At 37.1% G+C, this 18,674-nt stretch overlaps 1 protein-coding gene across 1 annotated transcript in view; it reads left to right on the top strand.

The window, feature by feature from the left end:
* Positions 1-4,459: 4,459 nt before the first annotated feature.
* The window catches only part of LOC136834993 (zinc finger protein 271-like), a 49,135-nt gene continuing 34,920 nt past the window's right edge, over positions 4,460-18,674 (top strand). Inside the window, exons 1-3 of the mRNA XM_067097990.1 lie at positions 4,460-4,580; positions 10,518-11,896; positions 16,670-16,791. Of these exons, the coding sequence (XP_066954091.1) occupies positions 10,553-11,896; positions 16,670-16,791 (1,466 nt within the window). The 5' untranslated portion in view covers positions 4,460-4,580; positions 10,518-10,552. The remainder of the gene's footprint in view (positions 4,581-10,517; positions 11,897-16,669; positions 16,792-18,674) is intronic.

Below are 18,674 nucleotides of genomic sequence, written 5' to 3'. Positions count from 1 at the left end.
TTACTTTGTGCACAACTTTCTTTAAAAATTATGCAAAACCTCTAACTGATAACTGTTTATAGAATCCTTGAATTCTGATTTGATAATGAATTATTTTTACGAAGACGAACTTGGTCAAACCAACAATGACAATGAAGACCTGTATTATTTAGGAAAGCTACAAACTCGAACTGACAAAAAAAAAAAAAAAAAAAAAAATTCCAGTCTGATGGACAAAACGAGGTCCCATGGAAAACACGGAATTTAAAATGACCTCACTATTTGTGCTGCTTGGTATTTTCCAGACTTCATCTAAATTGTACCCATTGTGTCACGTGAACTGGTTCCTTTTATAGCAAGCTATTTTAAGGCCTGGGCCTCAAAGCAAGGTAAATCAGCATTGATCAGCATTAACGAAACTCCTTCCCTCCCCCTCCCAAACTGACCCCTACACCGGCCCCCTAGCCAACCCCAACCCCCACCCCACAACCACACCCTGTTTAATTCCAATATTTGGTTTCCGCCAAGTTTCAAATTGGCTAACCAACGAGTTGCTCTCGGTGACGGGGCTCAGGTTCTGAGTTCGTGTGTCTGTCACAATTAAGGCAGACAAACGGAACCGATTCGCTTTTGTTTCTGCTTGTGGAAAATAGGTAAGAAAAAAAAGAACAGTAATAAAAATTGATAAATGACTGATTTTGGAGACTGAGGAAAATGACTGGTGAATTTAAATAGCATATGTAAGGAATATATTTTCACTTTTCTTTAATGAATTAAATAATGCATCAATGGTGATAGATTAAAAGCATATCATATGCTTTCCTTATTCAAAACCGATTTCCTTATTTTCCTTAACTGCGCCAACGTAAAGAGAATTTTTTAGGTTTATCATAAGCCTGTAAATTTTAAAGAGAGAGAGAGAGAGAGAGAGAGAGAGAGAGAGAGAGAGAGAGAGTAGAAAACGAAGGTTGAATAAATAACATTGCCTAAAGGGAAACTGACGTAGTTTATTTTCGTAAACATAAAAAATGAGCTTGAAAGGTCAATCCAACTATTTTTAATTCAAACGTGACGTTGGAAGGTTGTCCTTTTCTATCTTCTTTTTTCTATCTTACCATTTATAAAAACGGTCACGCCAGTTTTAGTAACCACAAATCCATCATTCAATCCATTTTAAACAACAAGAATTCATAAAAAGTCAAAAGAAAATGAACTTCAATATCGTCTGATGAAAATGGAATTCGGCTTCTATCTGCCAGGAATTGTTCGAGTGATGAGGGTCACTTCATGCGTCGTCTGGGGGAAATTACACTTTTCTAACTGCTCAGTCTGTCAATGGGAGGTTGGTATTATGTCTTTCTGCAATGAGTTCTTCATTTTATTCTATTATATAAATATATACTGTACAGTATGATATATGTATATATATATATATATATATATATATATATATATATATATATATATATATATATATATATATTTATTATAAATCCTTTTGAGGAAGGGATATATATATATATATATATATATACTGTATGTATATATATATATATATATATATATATATATATATATATATATATATATATATATATACATATATATATGCACACCTAAATATGCATATAAATATGTATATGTATGATATGTAGAATCTACTGGCCACTTTTTACTAAAAAGCTGTTCAATTTTAATAACCATAATGCCCTCTCAACATCATCAGTTCTACACCTTTTCAAGACGCTTGTCACAACAAAGCCTGAGATGCTCTTAGTCTTTATAGTGACAAGCGAATCCAAAATGTGAAGTAGTTAAGAAGTTACGAGGACACTGTGCTTATTACAATTACACGTGTATATATATATATATATATATATATATATATATATATATATATATATATATATATATATATATATATATATATATATATATATATATATATATATATATATACATATGTGTGTGTATGGATATATATAATATGCATGTGAGCTGTTGTGTATCTTTATATATAAAATGTACACACACACACACTTCCCTCAACTAAATCTGGTGTAATAACTTATTTTTTTCTGTATTCTTTATTTCTATTTTGTGTTTTTTCATGTATGTCTGATATGAAAAAATTCTCTCCTACTAGCCTATATAGTCACTTGCGAGATAAATACATTTATTCATTTATCTTGACAGTCCTCTCCATTTACACTATTTCTGAAGACGTCAAGTCTTCAGGAGCCGGTTATTCCATTCCTTCGACTTCGCAGGCTCCTTTCGAAGGCTTCGACAGGAATGTCCGGAAGCAAAGATCTTCTCTGGGATTCCCGCCGAAGCTCAGTGGCTTTTTTCAGTTCTAAGCTGTTGACCAGGTGGAAAGAAGGGCAACCATGTTTTCACAAGTGAAAAACGCAACCATGTTTTCCCAAGTGAGAAACGCAATCATTGTTAAAAACCTATTGGCTCTAATCTTTCTTGGATTAGTGATATCGTTTATATTTGGATCCGGAAACTTCGGATATATCATTGGAAAAATTTTGGTAGTTTGCCTTCTAGGAGGGTTACTAGCTTACGTATTTGGAAAGTACACCGACGAAATATCTGCTTTCTCTAAGGAAAAGGAGTTACTGCTGCAAGAGCTGGAAGATGCATATTTAAGGCAGCTCAGTCTAGCCGAAAGTAATGAAAATCTGGCTAAGGATTTATCGGAAGAACAGTATCGCGTTGACGAGCTTAGGAAAGCTGGCAACGAAAATGAAGAGCTCAGGAACAAAAATAAAGAATGTCAAAACGTGATAATCCACAGGAATAAGGAGGTAGACCATCTGAAGGAACAACTCGAACGCAAAGTCGCAGAATGCGCGAGGAACGCAGAAGTAATTCAAGAACTAAGCAATCAAATAATAAAGGATTAAGATTCACCCACCGAGTATTAGGATTCGCCTGCCGAGGATTAGGATTCGACTGCCGAGGATTAGGATTCGCCCAACGAGGATTAGGATTCGCCCACCTACTACAGGACCGAGCCGTCAGAGAGAAGGATTGGACTCGCCCCCGAGTTTATAGCAGACTGGTGAGTTACAGTTAGCGGGTGGACTGGTGCCCAGAATTGTGACTGGCCGCGCCTTGATGCTGTTGCGTCCTGTCCTGGAGGCGTCGCGATCTTCTTGGCCTTTTCGATGGGATTGACTGGAGGATGGGTGTTAGCTTGTGTCTGGGTCCCCCCACCCAGACAACGGGAGGTTCCCCCACCTCCCACACACCCATCCTCCAGCCAACGCCATCGACGAGACCAAGAAGATTGCGACGCCCCCGCAACTTGACGCACCAGCACCAACACGCGGCCATTCACAATTCAACCCACCATTCCAACCGCTGTGACCCACCCGACTGCTATATATGCCTGTTCACTTTGTATCTTATTTCATGCATTTCTGGAGCTTTTGTAACTATTGTAATCCATTCACTTTTGTAATTCTTGTAATTCATTCACTTTTGTAATTCTTGTAATTCATTCACTTTTGTAACTCTTGTAATTCATTCACTTTTGTAACTCCTATGTAATTCATTCACTTTTGTAAATCCTTTGTAAGTCACTCAGTTTTGTAACTCCTTTGTAATTCATTCACTTTTGTAATCCCTTTGTAATTCATTCACTTTTGTAACTCTTATGTAATTCATTCGGTTTTGTAAGTCCTTTGTAATTTATATTCACTTTTGTAACTCCTATGTAATTCTTTGGCTTTTGTAACCCTCTGAGAAAATAAAGCTACCAAAATAAAAAAATCTCTACTTAACCTTAGAAAACCTTAGATAGCAGCTATGCACTGAAGATGAGGTCATGTTAGACAACGACCTCTTTTTATAACAGCTCCCTCGACCAAACGTCTCCTAATGCCTGTATATTTTTTGTTTTTAAAAGTGACTTTCAAACCGTTCCAGTTCATGTGATGATCATGTTTCCAACTATGATTGACAGGAGAGCTGTTACAAAAAGCGTTCGTTGTATGGAGGGTAGCAAATCTTTCACGCAAGACGATACATTTATGAATTACCTGATATGCAAACAGTATATCATACGCTTTAAGACTAGTATTTTGAATTCAGCTGACAGTCATTTAGTTTTAGCTACATCTGATGCTGCTGCTGCCTCTCCTTCTTTCGTTCAGGTGGCACTGTTGGTTTATTATCTACGGAGAACGACGGTATTACCTGAACTACGAACTGGCTATCTTCAAATTACGACCTGTTTTCTTCTGTCAACAATTTAGATTATTTTTTAAAAACTTCTCAAAAGTGGCACGTTAAAGTATTTGGGCAATATGGAGGCGTTTCGTTTGTTTATTTCTTTAGTTGAATTACATTTTATTGTATTAATACGATTAATGGCCACTATTAGTAATTCTGATACAATATTTATGTAAATTGTAAATGATTTCTACTATAAGGCAAGATTGTAAGTGATTCACTTAAATTACAATTTTATTCAGAGGGACAAAACCTCTTAAACAGAAACTGCGATTCTGTCAAGTGTTTTACATTTCTGTGTCCAGTTGTGAGTCGTTGCAGTACCCTTGAAAGTTATTATCGTTGAAGTGTAGGTGAGTTTGAACCTCTGAATTACATAGAAATTTTATTTAGATCATTGGCAAAATGTTATCTTTCCATATCTTGACAATCTGGCTTCAAATGACGAGGCTGTAAATGTCTAGGCTAGCCTAGTCCAGCAGAAGCTGAGGTAAAGAGTAGCATAGGCCACATATAATCTGCACTCGAGGTAGGCCTGAGCTGCAGTAAGGAAATTGCTGATTGGATAATGGGCAATATGGAGAGTAGGGTAACTTGGTTAGGCGTTGGTAATTTCGCCTCCCAGCGAAAACGTCCATAGAATAAAAGCTACTCTGCATGCCCTAAACTGCTTGAAAAGTAACTTCCCTGGTTAAATTCTGTCAATTTGCAGATTTAAAATTTTTTCGCGATTATTGAATTTATGAATGGTGTCATGCAGGTTTTTCTGTTGTATTTTATGTTTTGAATGAAGGTTTAACACAAATATGAATATTAACCCCACCACGGCAAATGATTCAGGTTAATTAATAATTTAAACCTGGCCAGTCATGCTCCGGCAAAAGTTGACGTGAATCAGTTTTGCCATTAGGCTACTGATTTTAAAAATTCAATTAGTCACAATATCAATCAAAACAGTATTCATTTGATGGAAATAAACCTCAAAATCATTCAAATCACATTGATGCAACAGAAAAGCTCTATTTTATGTTGAAAGCAATTAATGGTATATAAAATAATATTTTGTGCAAAAAAACGTGAATGGTGTCTTGAAATAGTTCTTAACTGTTATATGTTCACCACCACTTCAGGTTGAGATAATTTAAACATTGCCCAGTTGAACAGATTTTACAGGCTACTGATTTTTTTAAAATTCAACCAGTCACAACAAATCAAAACAGTATGCTTGATATACCCATGTGTCGAATTTGATGCCATAGAAGCTCTGTGATGTTCAGAAATGGTATATAAAAGATATCATGTACAAAATCTTTTTTTGTCTTTTCACCCTTCCAGAGTCATTAAACATTGCCTCATGATGGATTTTTAGAATCCTGAGCTTGTTGAAGAAAGCTTCTACAGGGAGTTAAGTCTGACTTTTTTGAAGCAAGAAGTTTTTTTGTCTTTTCCTTCTTTCTTGGACTTAGTCCATCAGGAGCAGGTGCTAACAAGATAGGAGACTCTCAGGTGTTACTGAGAGACATTGCTTCGGTTGGTCTCTTAGTTCTGTCCTATGCAGATAAGGACGGTTGAGTTAGTTTTTTGAGTTTTCCACTTCTTCGTTGGGATCGCAGGGAGGGAGCTTTGAGGCTCTTTTTTGTACTGGGAGAAACACACAGTCACTATCAGCCCTCTTTTCTTCGTCTTCAGCCGTCTACCAAGATATTTTCAGACAGCATATATCTAATCCTCGATCTGTTTTTCTTTTGGAATGATGACATCTTCCCTCCTGAGTGTTCTTTTGTTGAAAGACTTTTCTTGGGCTCTAAGCAGAAGAGAAGCACCATGAAACCTCTCACTAGTGGTTCCTGTTCCTGAGCGCCTGAATCAGTTTCAGATCCCCTGGCACCAGCTTTCTGGCACCTGGCACCAAATCCCAAGTGCCCAACACCTGTGCCAGAGCGCTCGGCACTATCTAGCCAAGTGCTGAACGCCTGATTTTTTTTCACAGATTTTTTCTTTTAGAGCAGTGTGTTTGACTGGAGCTGAAGTCATCACTCTTGGTTTTGTTCAAGACTATTGTTATCTCATGGCCAGGTTTTTGTGTATCTTATGGACTTTCCAAATTCCTATAAGCATGTCAGATATATTTTTAGTCAGGTACAGTTCCGCATATGTTGTCAGTCTGTACGAGGTGTCATCGAGTCCATGCAAGGCATTATCGTGTTAAGAAGTTGATCCCTCCCTGATGGCCATGTGTCCATGGCTGTCAAGTATCAGCAGGGTCGGCAGCTAGTCCACTTAGTTGTCTAGGAGTCTGCACTAGGGTCTAAAAGTTTGTTCATTTGTAGAGACCAACCCAACAGTCCTGTCTTCCATTCTGCAGGGTGATTGGATGGAGTTCCTGGATATGTAGGATACTTCATTTCATATCTACATACAGACTCTGAAAGATATCTCAGACCCGTCCTATGAGACAGGGTCTTCCATTGCTGGAATTTAGGCATTGACATCTACGGCATAAGACTTCTCTCGAGTCCTTGCTCCACTTACTTTTGTCTCCTTTTCTGACCATGAACTTCAGCCTGTCCCACAAGACCAATAGAGACAAGGAATCATAACCGGACTCCTTTGTTTTTCCCAAAGATCTGGTTTTCAGTCAGACATAAGGTAATATCTGTCCGAATTTAGACTTTCGGAAAAAGTCCCTCATCATGAGACTAGCTTTAGACTACTTCTCACTCCTTGTTCTAGTAGAGGGAGCCCGTTCGGGGAACCGGGAAATTTCTGGGACATGTCCCCAGGGGAACGAACTTTCATATATATATGCTAGAGAGCTGAAAGCCATTCGCTAAGGCTTCAGTTCTTTTCTACCCTCCCTCACTCCTAGACTTCAGTATTCCTTTAGACGAGACCACAGTCCTTACTTTTTTACATTAGCTCTCGCCACCAAGCGACATGAGGGTTTTTCTGTGGACGATAAATGAGTTGTTTATAGTCCAACTGGAAGTTTTGCTCCCGAGGAGACCTTGAATCCCCTGAACTCTTGGGTTATGTGCTTCTATGGGACAGGCCGACCTTGACTGTCTGCCACCGTAAAGGAATCTTCTAGTATGGGTAACAGACACTATATTGCAAGATCATTCCAACATGGACCTCTAAGCTCTTCCACCATTCAGCATGGTCAAGGAAGGGTTGAACTTTCTCAGGCTAGTCAGAACGTTATGACGTTCCTCATAGCCCCGTTCCGAACCTTAATTTATTTTTCCTAAATTGCTACGGTTGATTGGTGGACTCTCCAAGAGTCCTTCCACTATTCATTTCTTTTTGAACAACATCACTTCAAGAGACACCACCAAGGTTGGTATGCTTTTACACGGACAGGCTTTGGGCTCTCTGGGTGCTTGTCAGGAAAGAGGAGTTTTTTCAGAGGTGCTACAAGAGACATTGTAAAGCTGCAGTCGTCATCTTCTAGCTCAGTCTACAAATGTAAGTGAACGATGATCCGAATTGGGTGTGTCTGACTCTAAGTTTCTTCTTCTGAGACACTAATGACTCAGTGGCAGCATTGCCTTTTTCATTGGGCAGGACATAGAATCTCTCATGTTCCTCTTTCGAGAGGTATCGAGCTACGTCTGACTCAGTTACTTGGTTTGCTTGTTTACCTTGGGGATTTTAACCGAGAATGAGGACCTTTCCATGACCTGGATCTGTTCTCTCTCTCTCAAGAACTTAATGGAAAAGAGGACAATCTTGACAGCCGGGGACAGTGCTCCGAGCTCCCAGGAACACCCTCCAGCCCGAGCCTTTACCTCACCTGACTTCCAGCTCTCCTGGTGCCACCTACATCCTGGCACCAGCTCAGTACTCCCAGTGACTAGCGCCAGCTCAGTACACCCAGTGCCTGGCGCCAGCTTCCAGTTGTCTGGTGCCAAATCTCCCCACATCCTTGGCTGTGGGGAAGAGTAGGAAGCTCTCTATTCTGTTGGCGTTTTCAGGTATTACCTGAGAAAGATTGGAAGCACAGAGGGCCATTCATAACCTTTAGTGTTCTGACAAGGGTCCTTTTTTGCCCTCTGTCTAAGAATGCATTGTTCCTTTTCATGTATGGACTTGGTCTATGAGACCATTCTTAGTTTCAGGAGACCATTGCTCCTACTTTTAAGTGAAAGCTAAAGATGTCAAAACAACTTCTACTTCATTAACATTCATGCATATATGCCCCTTACATCCATCCTACTGGAAATGTAATCAGTTTTTACTTCTCAGCTCTTCAGAAAAGTTTAAACAGTGTTAAATTTTTTTGCATTACCTTGCAATTATTACTACAGCAACTGACTTGGCATCGCAGAAGGAAAAATAGAATTTTCTACTACTATCTCTTCACCTTGCAGTAAGGTGCCCGAGTTTTGTGAGATCTGGGGGGGTACAGTGTACCTGGGGCACCCACCACTCTCAGTGGATGGGTTGTGGTCTTTATTTCAGTGCAGGTGACAGTGTTATCTGGTTGGTTTATTGTGGTACTGCACCCAGGGCAAGGGCACTTTTGAAGTTTTGCTAGCCTTCAGATTAGCTCCTTCATTGCAAAACTTCCAATTATACTTTGCTAGCCATCAGACTATTCCTTGGCTGCAAGGGTCCCACTTAGGTAGAGACACTGCATGGCTTTACAGCCATGCCACTACAGGTTAAGTTGAGCCTGTATTCAAAGCTAGCAACTTTTTCTATTTCAAATTCATTGCATGACTTAATTTTTGGAGTAGAATATGTCCATGTATCCCACCTCCTGTCAGTGTGGGAATCAGCTGTGTAATTACTTGGTAAGTTACTTATATAAAAATAATATTTTTCTAATAAAATAAAGCTTTATATATACTTACCAAGTAATTACATAATCGGAGCCCTCCATCCTCCCCTCCCATGGACATATGGCATAAACAGAATGAGGTTGTCTGCCTAGTAGTTCCTGGTATTCCCATTAGTGGGCGGGACCAATCACCTGCACTAAACTTTGAAGTGTTACCTGCGAATTTTTTAATTTAGGCTGCCGTGCAAGAGGAAACTGTAGCTATGTAATTACCTGGTAAGTATATATAAAACTTATTTTATTATAAAGATTTCATTTTTATATGGGGTATGTTTGAGAACACAGACTACAATGAAAAAGTTTGTTTTGTTTAGCCATTGACTTTAAATTGAAACTACAGGGTGTCCCACAAAAACCAGGAAACTTGGTACAGTTTATTTAATTATTGGAAACAGAAAACAGTTGTTGTTAACAGAAACATTGTTAAAACAGAACAAAAACACAAATGTTAGATGCGGAGTTCAAAGTGCTCTCCGTGGGCAGCTGCACAACAACGTAGACGGTCTAGCCAACTCCCAGTCTCTCTTTGGATGACTTCAGGTGGGATATTGTTCTAAGCTTCCATCAACAGAGTTTATAAGCATTGTATGTCTGTGACCTCTCTCCTCTGTAACTGAAATTGACAGTAACAGTAAACCCTACATGGTAAAATCCATTACGTTGAGAGCTGGACTTTTTGAGGGCCATTCGTGAGGTTCAATGAAGACAGGAGTACTGTATTGGTTCTGTGCCAGGCAACAGTATGTAAAATATATAATGTAAATATAAAATTTCCTAGTTTTTGTGGGGCATCCTGTATGTCTAAAATTTCAAAATACAGTGTATGAGTCTGGGAGTTTCTTCAGCTACAAAAATGCTGTGCAGTAAGTCATGGGATTGATGTTGTCAGAACCCATATATATTTGCGGGAAGTTAAGTTATAAAATTACTAATGTGTTCTTGACAGTTGAGCTAAATTATGACACTAAAGGTGGTAGGGAAAGAAACCAAATGACCTTGAGAGGGAGAGAGAGAGAAAGTGTGTGTGTGTGTGTGTGCCTGTGTCTGTATTTATAAGGGAAAGAAACCAAATGGCCCTTGAAATAAATGTACCATTATTAACATTTTATTTAAAATATGCATTATTTATTTTATATGTATTCAGAGGTGTCAGCTGTGCATTCTTTGTTCACAATTACCTATTACTGTACAGCTAAATAATACTTTACATTAAGAATTCAAATGCATATAAGTTTTACAGTAGAAGTTCTGCATATAAGTAAGGAATCATTGTAGTTAAATAAATTTATGACATACCAGTACTTTTCACAATAATATATCTGTCTGTACAATATCAATATTAAATATTTTGAATTGATTTCTAAGGAAGAGTGAGGTTTTGTAGACTTTGAAATGTAGTTTAGTTTTATGAGTTAGGATCTTCATCCTCTCTTCTTTGTTTCAGAGATATTAAACTGGCTGCATGACACCAGTGCTGCAATGATCACCATGTCAGCACCAGTGGTTATGAATTTTGACGACTCCCTAGAGATGTTCAGTAGTAAAAAATCAGACGCCACCACTAATTCTCAAGGCTTCTCTTCTAGGAGAATTATCATGGCTGCAAAGAACTATGACAAAGAAAAAGGTTTAGGAAGCAGTAATCAGACAGCAGTTCAAGAGGCTATGCAACCAGTGTTCTTCAGTGGTAAATCTTATACTAAAACAGCCACTTTAAAAGTTGGGAAAATATCTGCAAACTATGCTGGAACTGGTAAAACTGATACTTTACCACAAATTGTGGCAACTTCTGAGAATCAGTCATTTCGGATCCAAAAACTGAATGTCTTATCTTTGAATACCAAACGTAGTGAAGGCATTGAAAAAAAGGAAACCTCTGATAAAAAAAGTTTTGATAACTCAAGTGAAACTGATCATACAGAGGTGCATGAATTTGTGAGATCAATTGAAGCTCAGTTTGGAAGTGCATGTGGAAAAGTTTCTTCTGGTAAAAGATTGAAAGCCACAGATTCTTGTGGAAATAAGTCTCCTACTCCCTCTTGCAGTAATGAGGATAGTAACCCAGTATGGTTTTCTTGTGACAGATGTCATTTAGAATTCAGTTCCCGAAAGAGTCTTGCTAATCATGCCAAGACTCATCCAAAACTAATGGTGGAGAAAAATACTTGTGTGTACTGTGGAGAAAAAACAGAAGACCCTAAAAGTCTCAGCAATCACTTTTTTAAAGAACACTTATATGATGTATCAAACTTTTCCTGTGAGTCATGTCAGGTGGAGTGCATAAGTGCTGACTTATTTGATAAACACCAATATTCTTGCCATCGGAAAGAAGGGACAAACAGTCTCATATGCCCCATTTGTGATAAAGTCTACTATGACAATGACATCTTTTTATACCACAAAACCCAGCAAAAGCAGTGTCATATTTGCTGTCTGACATTTTGCATGACATCACACCAGTTTAAAGTTCATAAGGAGAAACATACTTTATATAAATATAAATGTGAGCATTGCAGTGCCTCCTTTGTTACCAAAGCATCTTTGACAAAGCATTTAGATAGTGAAAATTCCTGTGCCCAAAAATATAAAAGCAACAGTCTTGAGTCTGTGTCTTATAACAGAAGCTGTACTGATAGTGTGAGTGAAACAACCTCTGATAGCATTGTGGATGCAGATTCAAGTCAGCTAGAGACTAATGCCTGCAATCCAGGAAGCATGTCACATGGCCCTGAAACAGAGAAGTGTTTACTCTGCTCAGCTGAGTTTGTCCATTTGAAGAACTTATGGAGACATGTAGCAGTGGTCCACGAAACAGAGATACAGGTATTAATTTGCATGAATAAAATTTCTGTATTGCAATTCATGTAGTTTATAGTTGCAGTAACAATGACATAAATTTTTCCTATGAATCAGTGGTTAATATATTTTTTTTCATTTCTCATTATTAATGTATTTTTTCTGTATACTCATTAGATATTTTAAGTTGTTCACTGTGGCAGGGGGCCACAAGCTACATAAATATTTCAGTGAATTATTATTATTATTATTATTATTATTATTATTATTATTATTATTATTATTATTATTATTATTATTATTATTATTATTATTTAAGTGCCTTTTCCCTCTGGAGGGGATGGCTCCAGGTTCTACCCTTCTGGTTTTTCAACTAGTATTTTTGCTGCCTCCACACCCAGCTCCAATGATGTTCAAGGGCATTAGATTCTGATGGCGTTTGGCATTTCTTGAAGGTCACCCATCCAAAGACTGGCCTGACTGAACATAACTTCACTGATTGGACAGCTAGCAGTACTCTATAGTAAACATGTTAATATTATTATTATTATACTATTACAAGGTCAGGTAACTCAACCACAAAGCCTTCTCTACACTTTCATATAGCTGGCCCAGAAAATTTGTTCTTGAATGATATTTTAATATACTGTATATATGAGGGAGATAACATTAGAGAAGTTGGAGAGCTTTATGGGAAGAGGCCTAAAAGAATGGAAAAGAATAAAATGATGAATAAGGGAAGGTACACTTCAGATGGTACCCCATAGTAATGAGCTCTTATTGAGAATAAGCACCCTGTTGTTGAGTCATCCTGAAACACATCACTAGTGGTCAGATGGCCAGTTTTTAGGTCACAGGATATTGATAATCTATAAATGAGTACAGGTACTTCCTATTTGGTGGGGAGGTAAAAGCTCAAAAGTTAACAAATAAGTATACGTATCTCTCTCTCTCTCTCTCTCTCTCTCTCTCTCTCTCTCTCTATATATATATATATATATATATATATATATATATATATATATATATATATATATATATATATATATATATATATATATATATATATTTATATATTTTATATTTATACTTAATTTCTTAGATTCATTAGAAAAGACTTTTCCTATACCATCTGTAAGTCCTGAAACTAGAAGAAGAGTATTTCTTTGTAAATGTGTCTCTCAGTACTGACATTGCTTGACTCCTTGAGAATTGTGGAGACTTCAGAGAGGAAAAAACAGTATTTTTTTTAATATACTAAAAATATATGACCACAGTATTAAAGGAACCCTATGATGATGTGAGAAAGAGAGGGATTTGAATTTTTATATAAGTGACTTACCAAGTAATTGCATAGCTATTAGTTTTCCACGTACGGCAGCCTAAATTCAAATTTCGTGGGTAATGCTTCGATTGCTCAGTGTAGGAGCACAGTACTGCCCCCTAATGGCAATATTAGGAATGACTTGGCTAACCACCTTATTCTGTTTTCTCCCGTACTCGACTAAACATCGAGTGCTTACAGCAGCTCATTCTTATTTTCCAGTTATATCACCAGAATTCTGTAGTATTACACAACCACCGGAACGCGTAATTCATAGCCTTCAAGAGAGAGCTTTCAGGATGAGTCTTGTATTTTTTTGTTATTACCTTTCATGCTTTGCTAGCCATCGGGGCACTTCCCTAGCTGCAAAGTTCCCCCTAAGTAGGAGGCGACCCTTGGCTATACTGCCGCACCACAAAAAGTTAAGATGAGCACCAACCAGAGGCAGTATTCACCTGCAGTAGTTCTCTTAACTGATAGGAAATGACAAACATTGTTGTCAGTGCTACCATCTTTTCTATTTCAAATTTATTATATGACTTAATGTTTTGGAGTAGAATATGTCCATGATCCCATCTCCTATCAATTTGGAATCAGCTATTTAATTACTGGGCAAGCCACTTATATAAAAATGATATTTTTATAATAGAATAAAGTTTTATATATGCTTACCCAGTAATTACATGATTGGAGCCCTCCCTCCTCCCCTCTGATGGACATTAGACACAAAACAGAATGAGGTGGTTAGCTAAGTCGTTCCTAGTACTGTATTGCCTTTAGTAGCCAGTACTGTGCACCTACACTGAGCAATCAAAGCAATACCTGCAAAATTTGAATTTAGCCTGCCGTATGTGGAAAACTAATAGCTATGTAATGACTGGGTAAGTATATATGAAACTTTATTTTATTGCAAAAATATCATATTTGCTAGGTAAAGTGGAAAACTGTTTTGACACAAGGTAGGTACTGATGAAGCACCAGATAATGGAAACCCAAATCAACTCCTCATAGAATAGTGATTTCTGTGAAAAGTTATGGTAGGAAATGGTTGCCTCTATTTTTTTTCCTTTTTGATATGTAACTTAATGGATATACATGAAAAATATCATAATTCTAAAATTAAAGTAAGTGGATACATGCAAAAAATTTGTCATTTTTAATGAGATCATAAAAAATCCAAGGTAATTGGCAGAGAGTGATTGAAAATCTTAAAAACAGTGAATATGCTTCCTAATTTAAGTCTCATATTTTGATGTTATCAGAATAATTTTAAGCATATCACTCAGCACAGATGGGTTATGAATGTTTGACTAAATTCGGAGTGCAAATTTTAGTGGGAGTTCATAATGTGCTGCATGGAGAAGATTCATTTTAAGTGTTAATTGGTAGGAGGTTACCAGCAAGGATTCCAGATACCACCAGCCTATAACCTTAGTGGCAATGTGTGTGTGGGTGTAGCATCCCTATGGATTGTTTAATATAAAATATGTATGTATAGATATGGATGGGCTGCACTTTTCAGATAAACATTTTTTTTATGGAAGAAACTGTGTACATTCATATCCCAAACTTATGCAAGGTTAGGTTCCAGACCCCCTCGCGCACAGCAAATTTGTGTGTAAGTTTGGCATGGTCTCTAAAATTGCTAATATATGCTTATTTCTAGAATTTAAACACTAATTATGCTCCCAAAGTATTAAACTAACCTTTAAATTAAATTAAAGTTACCGTAATTTCACTTAAAAGTTAGCTTAATACATTACCCTTAAAAACGGAAGTAAATGGTTGACGTAAAAATATAGGAGAGTGTGAAGATTAGTACACTATTTCTCTTCTCTCTCTCTCCCCATTCCTCCGATTTATTTTCTCAACCTCGTTTTTAAAAGCTGCCTTATTCAGTCTCTTTCTCTTTGTTCTGAGATGCTCTATCTCTATGTTTTAGAGTGGCGCATTTGCAATTTGTAGATGGTACAGGTAAACTTACAGTAGATCAATTTAAAATTATCTATTTTACAGGTAAAGACATAAAGAGAAACAGTAATACAGTATGTAGGTTGCGCTAACTACGAATGAGAGAGAGAGAGAGAGAGAGAGAGAGAGAGAGAGAGAGAGAGAGAGAGAGAGAGAGAGAGAGATAACAGTTGTCCTTACTTAAGAGAGAGAGAGAGAGAGAGAATTGCGTAAGAAACCTTTGACCTGCTAATCAGCAACACTCCCCCTTCTTGTCATGTTAAATTGACATGTCTGACAGCTTTGGCTTCAAGCTTCTTCACAAGATGAGAGCAAGATATTTGTTTATTTAAAATACATATCACATAAGAGTTTTGTAATTATAGTTATTATTTGAAAATTAGCACTTATTATTAGGTAAAAAATTTATTTACCATACAAAACAAATAAACATATACATGTACCATAAAAATTCTCTTATCCCAGTAAAAGAAACAGAGAGAGAGAGTGAGAGAGATTATTACTTTCATTATTTAATGTGATTCAATTAACACATAGAAGCTTGAAAACTTATAAATTACATAAAAAATTAAACATAAACACTTGCAGGGTTTCTCAGTATTTGCAAATGTTCGCATGTCTGTGAAAAACTTGTGTATGACAATTAGTTAGGTTCCAATGAAAAGTTCACGTGTCTGAATTTGCTCAACTCGAGTCGTGCAAGTTCGGGGTATTACTGTAACTCAAAAAGTGAGTTAAATTATTTGTTACAGTGTTGTATTGGCTGTAGCTGAATGTTGTGTTACAAAATGTTGCTTACTCACAAATGTTTTAGCCCTTCTTATCACATTTACTTTCTTGAATTTCATGGCCCACGTCTGGTAGCAGTGGCCCTCTTCTTCATTGATTAGCTATATCAGGTGGATTTAGCACGATTAATGTCATGAAAATCTCAGCCAGCAACAAGGACCCAGAAAATGAATAAAAGTAAATTCTTTACCCCAACAGGACCTTCTGGTGTCATGCACACAGAATTTATGACATTACCCCAATACAGTTTAAATATGCAAATACATGTACATACTGTGCTGTGGTATCCTTGGAGTTATCCTTTACACTTGAGGTCTAAGACAGTTATTGGAAGTGTTATGGTTAGATTAATTATTTGGCCTTTGTAGCATGTTGTAATCAATAGTTAGTTTATATAGAAAAGAAAACCATATCCACCCTGAGTTGCGGTGTTGTGTAGTTTTTCATCTGTGTTGTTAGGTAGAGTCCAGATGTCTACACCAGAACTTCCATTCCCTTTCACATCATAAGGTAAGGGTCTATGCAGTCAGAATGCCAACTTGATCTAAACCAACCAGGCATCTTGATTTTTTTTTGCATGGTTCTCAGAGGAGCTGAGGTGGTGTAAGTAACTTGTTATTGATATTGAGTGGTGTATACCTTGCAGAAGTATTTAAAACTGATGCTCTTTTCCTTTTGTAATATAGTATGTGCATTATTGTTTTTCTTTGTAACAGGGTGTTGATCTTCAACATCTCCCATCTGTGAAAAGTCATCATTGTACCATATGTGACAAAAAATTTACAAGAAACTCTAGTTTGGTGTCGCACATGGCATCCCACATTGATAAAACCTTCAAGTGAGTAATTTTAAACTCATAGAGTATCGAATGCTATTTAAAATGGATTGTAATGAAAGTGATTAACTAGCAAAGAAAGTATTTTTGTTGCTTTGACACAATGTGTTTTCAGGTTTCTTCTGTGAAGACATTGATAAAGAGTAGTTTGCAAAGCATTCCTATAGCAGTACCTATGAGTTTTGAGGACTGTAGTCTTTCCTGTCATTTGTCTTTGTCTGTTTGTCCATCAGTGTGATGTTTATACATATCTTGGTATTACAACTCCCCTTACATGGTTGAAGAGGGATGCCATCAAACTTGGTACACAGGAAGACCATCATATAAAGAAGTGCATAAAGGGAGATTTTCCATGTGTCTGTCTCATTTTGTCTGTCATATTTACCTTGCCATTGCAATGCCTCCTGCATAGTTGAAGGCTCTCAGTCAAACTTGTTACAAAAGTAGCCCACATGTATAATTGTGCATGAAGGTAGATAGTCTTTCCATTAGTGTATGCGTCACATTTACCATCACTATTCCTCCTCCATGGTTATAGGGATTTCAGTGAAAAGTTAATGTGTAAAAAGAGATACAAGTATGCATAGATGTGCATAAAATTTGGCCATCTGTCAGTCTGTCTGTCTGTGTCATGTCATCACAACAACCATGTCAGAGAGATTTCAGCTAAACTTGGTTCAAAGTGAGACCAGCATGCATAAGATGTGCATGAAAGGAGTTTCTCCATACAGTATGTCCATTTGTGTGCCAGAGTCTTTCATTTTTACATTGTCATAGTAACTGTTACGCAGTTGAAGGGATGGCAGTCAAACTTGGCATGTGAGGACATCACTAAAAGTGAAGTTTATGGTTCCAAATTCCATAGGTTTTTACTTAAAAATTAAACTTGGTAAAGAGATAGAAACTTAAGCTGCAGCCATGTTGCTCACCTCTACCATACCTGTAGCTGAATGGTCAGTGCAGTTGCTGTCGTGAAACAAGTTGCTTGTACATAATTTTTATTTGTCACGTGATGCAGCCCAGCTTTTTAAAGAGTGCCCATACATCACAAATACTGTACTAGGGCAAGAGTGGCTTATAGCTCTACGACACTTGTTGAGTGTTTGCCAGATAGTTTGTTTGTCACACAGGCATCTGTTGGTAATGCCAGTAGCTAGAATTTGATAGTTTTAGTCTTACCAAGTAATCAGCTGTTGTATACACAGTATACAGTACCTGTACTGTATTTGATTGTATTAACGTCATTCTGATGATACAAGGAAGAGGTCTGCTGTCAAAATTTGATATATTTAGAAGATTTGGTCACTTGTTAAATGTATTAATTACATGTTCTGGGTGTCAGTAGGTAAGTTGCCACTTAGTAGCCTTTATATAGTGTTGACTGCAGTGATTTGGGCATGTGAGGAGTAGGGAAGAGGAGCAGGTAGTTAGAAAAGTAGTAGATATGGAAGGAGTTGGGATAAGACCAGTAGGAAGGTCCAAGACCAAATAGGAATTCTGGTAGAAGTTGCACAGGGCAAATGGGGGAGTGAAGAGAATTCATTCATGTCCAACTCTACAAAGTGAAAACCAGGCATGGAAATTTTAATGATAAATGACTGTAAATAAATGGCAGGTGGTCACAGTCATGAATAGCTAGTCCAGGCCTTCTGAATAATTTTCTAATCTTGCTTTGCATAAAGTTTTAAAGAAACTTTATGAATGCATTCATGTACAGTATTATGAAGTCATATCAAGATCAGTGTCCAACATTAATCACTAGGAAATAGTAAACAGAAGCTTGACACTTCATTTTTAGTGGTGTTAATTACAATAATTATGGTACTGCTTTTAATTTAATTTACATAAAATGCTTCTTTTGCTCTCTGTGACTTGACACTTGTGAA

Source organism: Macrobrachium rosenbergii, chromosome 54, assembly GCF_040412425.1.
Source record: "Macrobrachium rosenbergii isolate ZJJX-2024 chromosome 54, ASM4041242v1, whole genome shotgun sequence".
Lineage (NCBI taxonomy): Eukaryota > Metazoa > Arthropoda > Malacostraca > Decapoda > Palaemonidae > Macrobrachium > Macrobrachium rosenbergii.
Note: the sequence above shows the minus strand (reverse complement) of the source record. Positions and strands in the feature narration are given on the sequence as shown.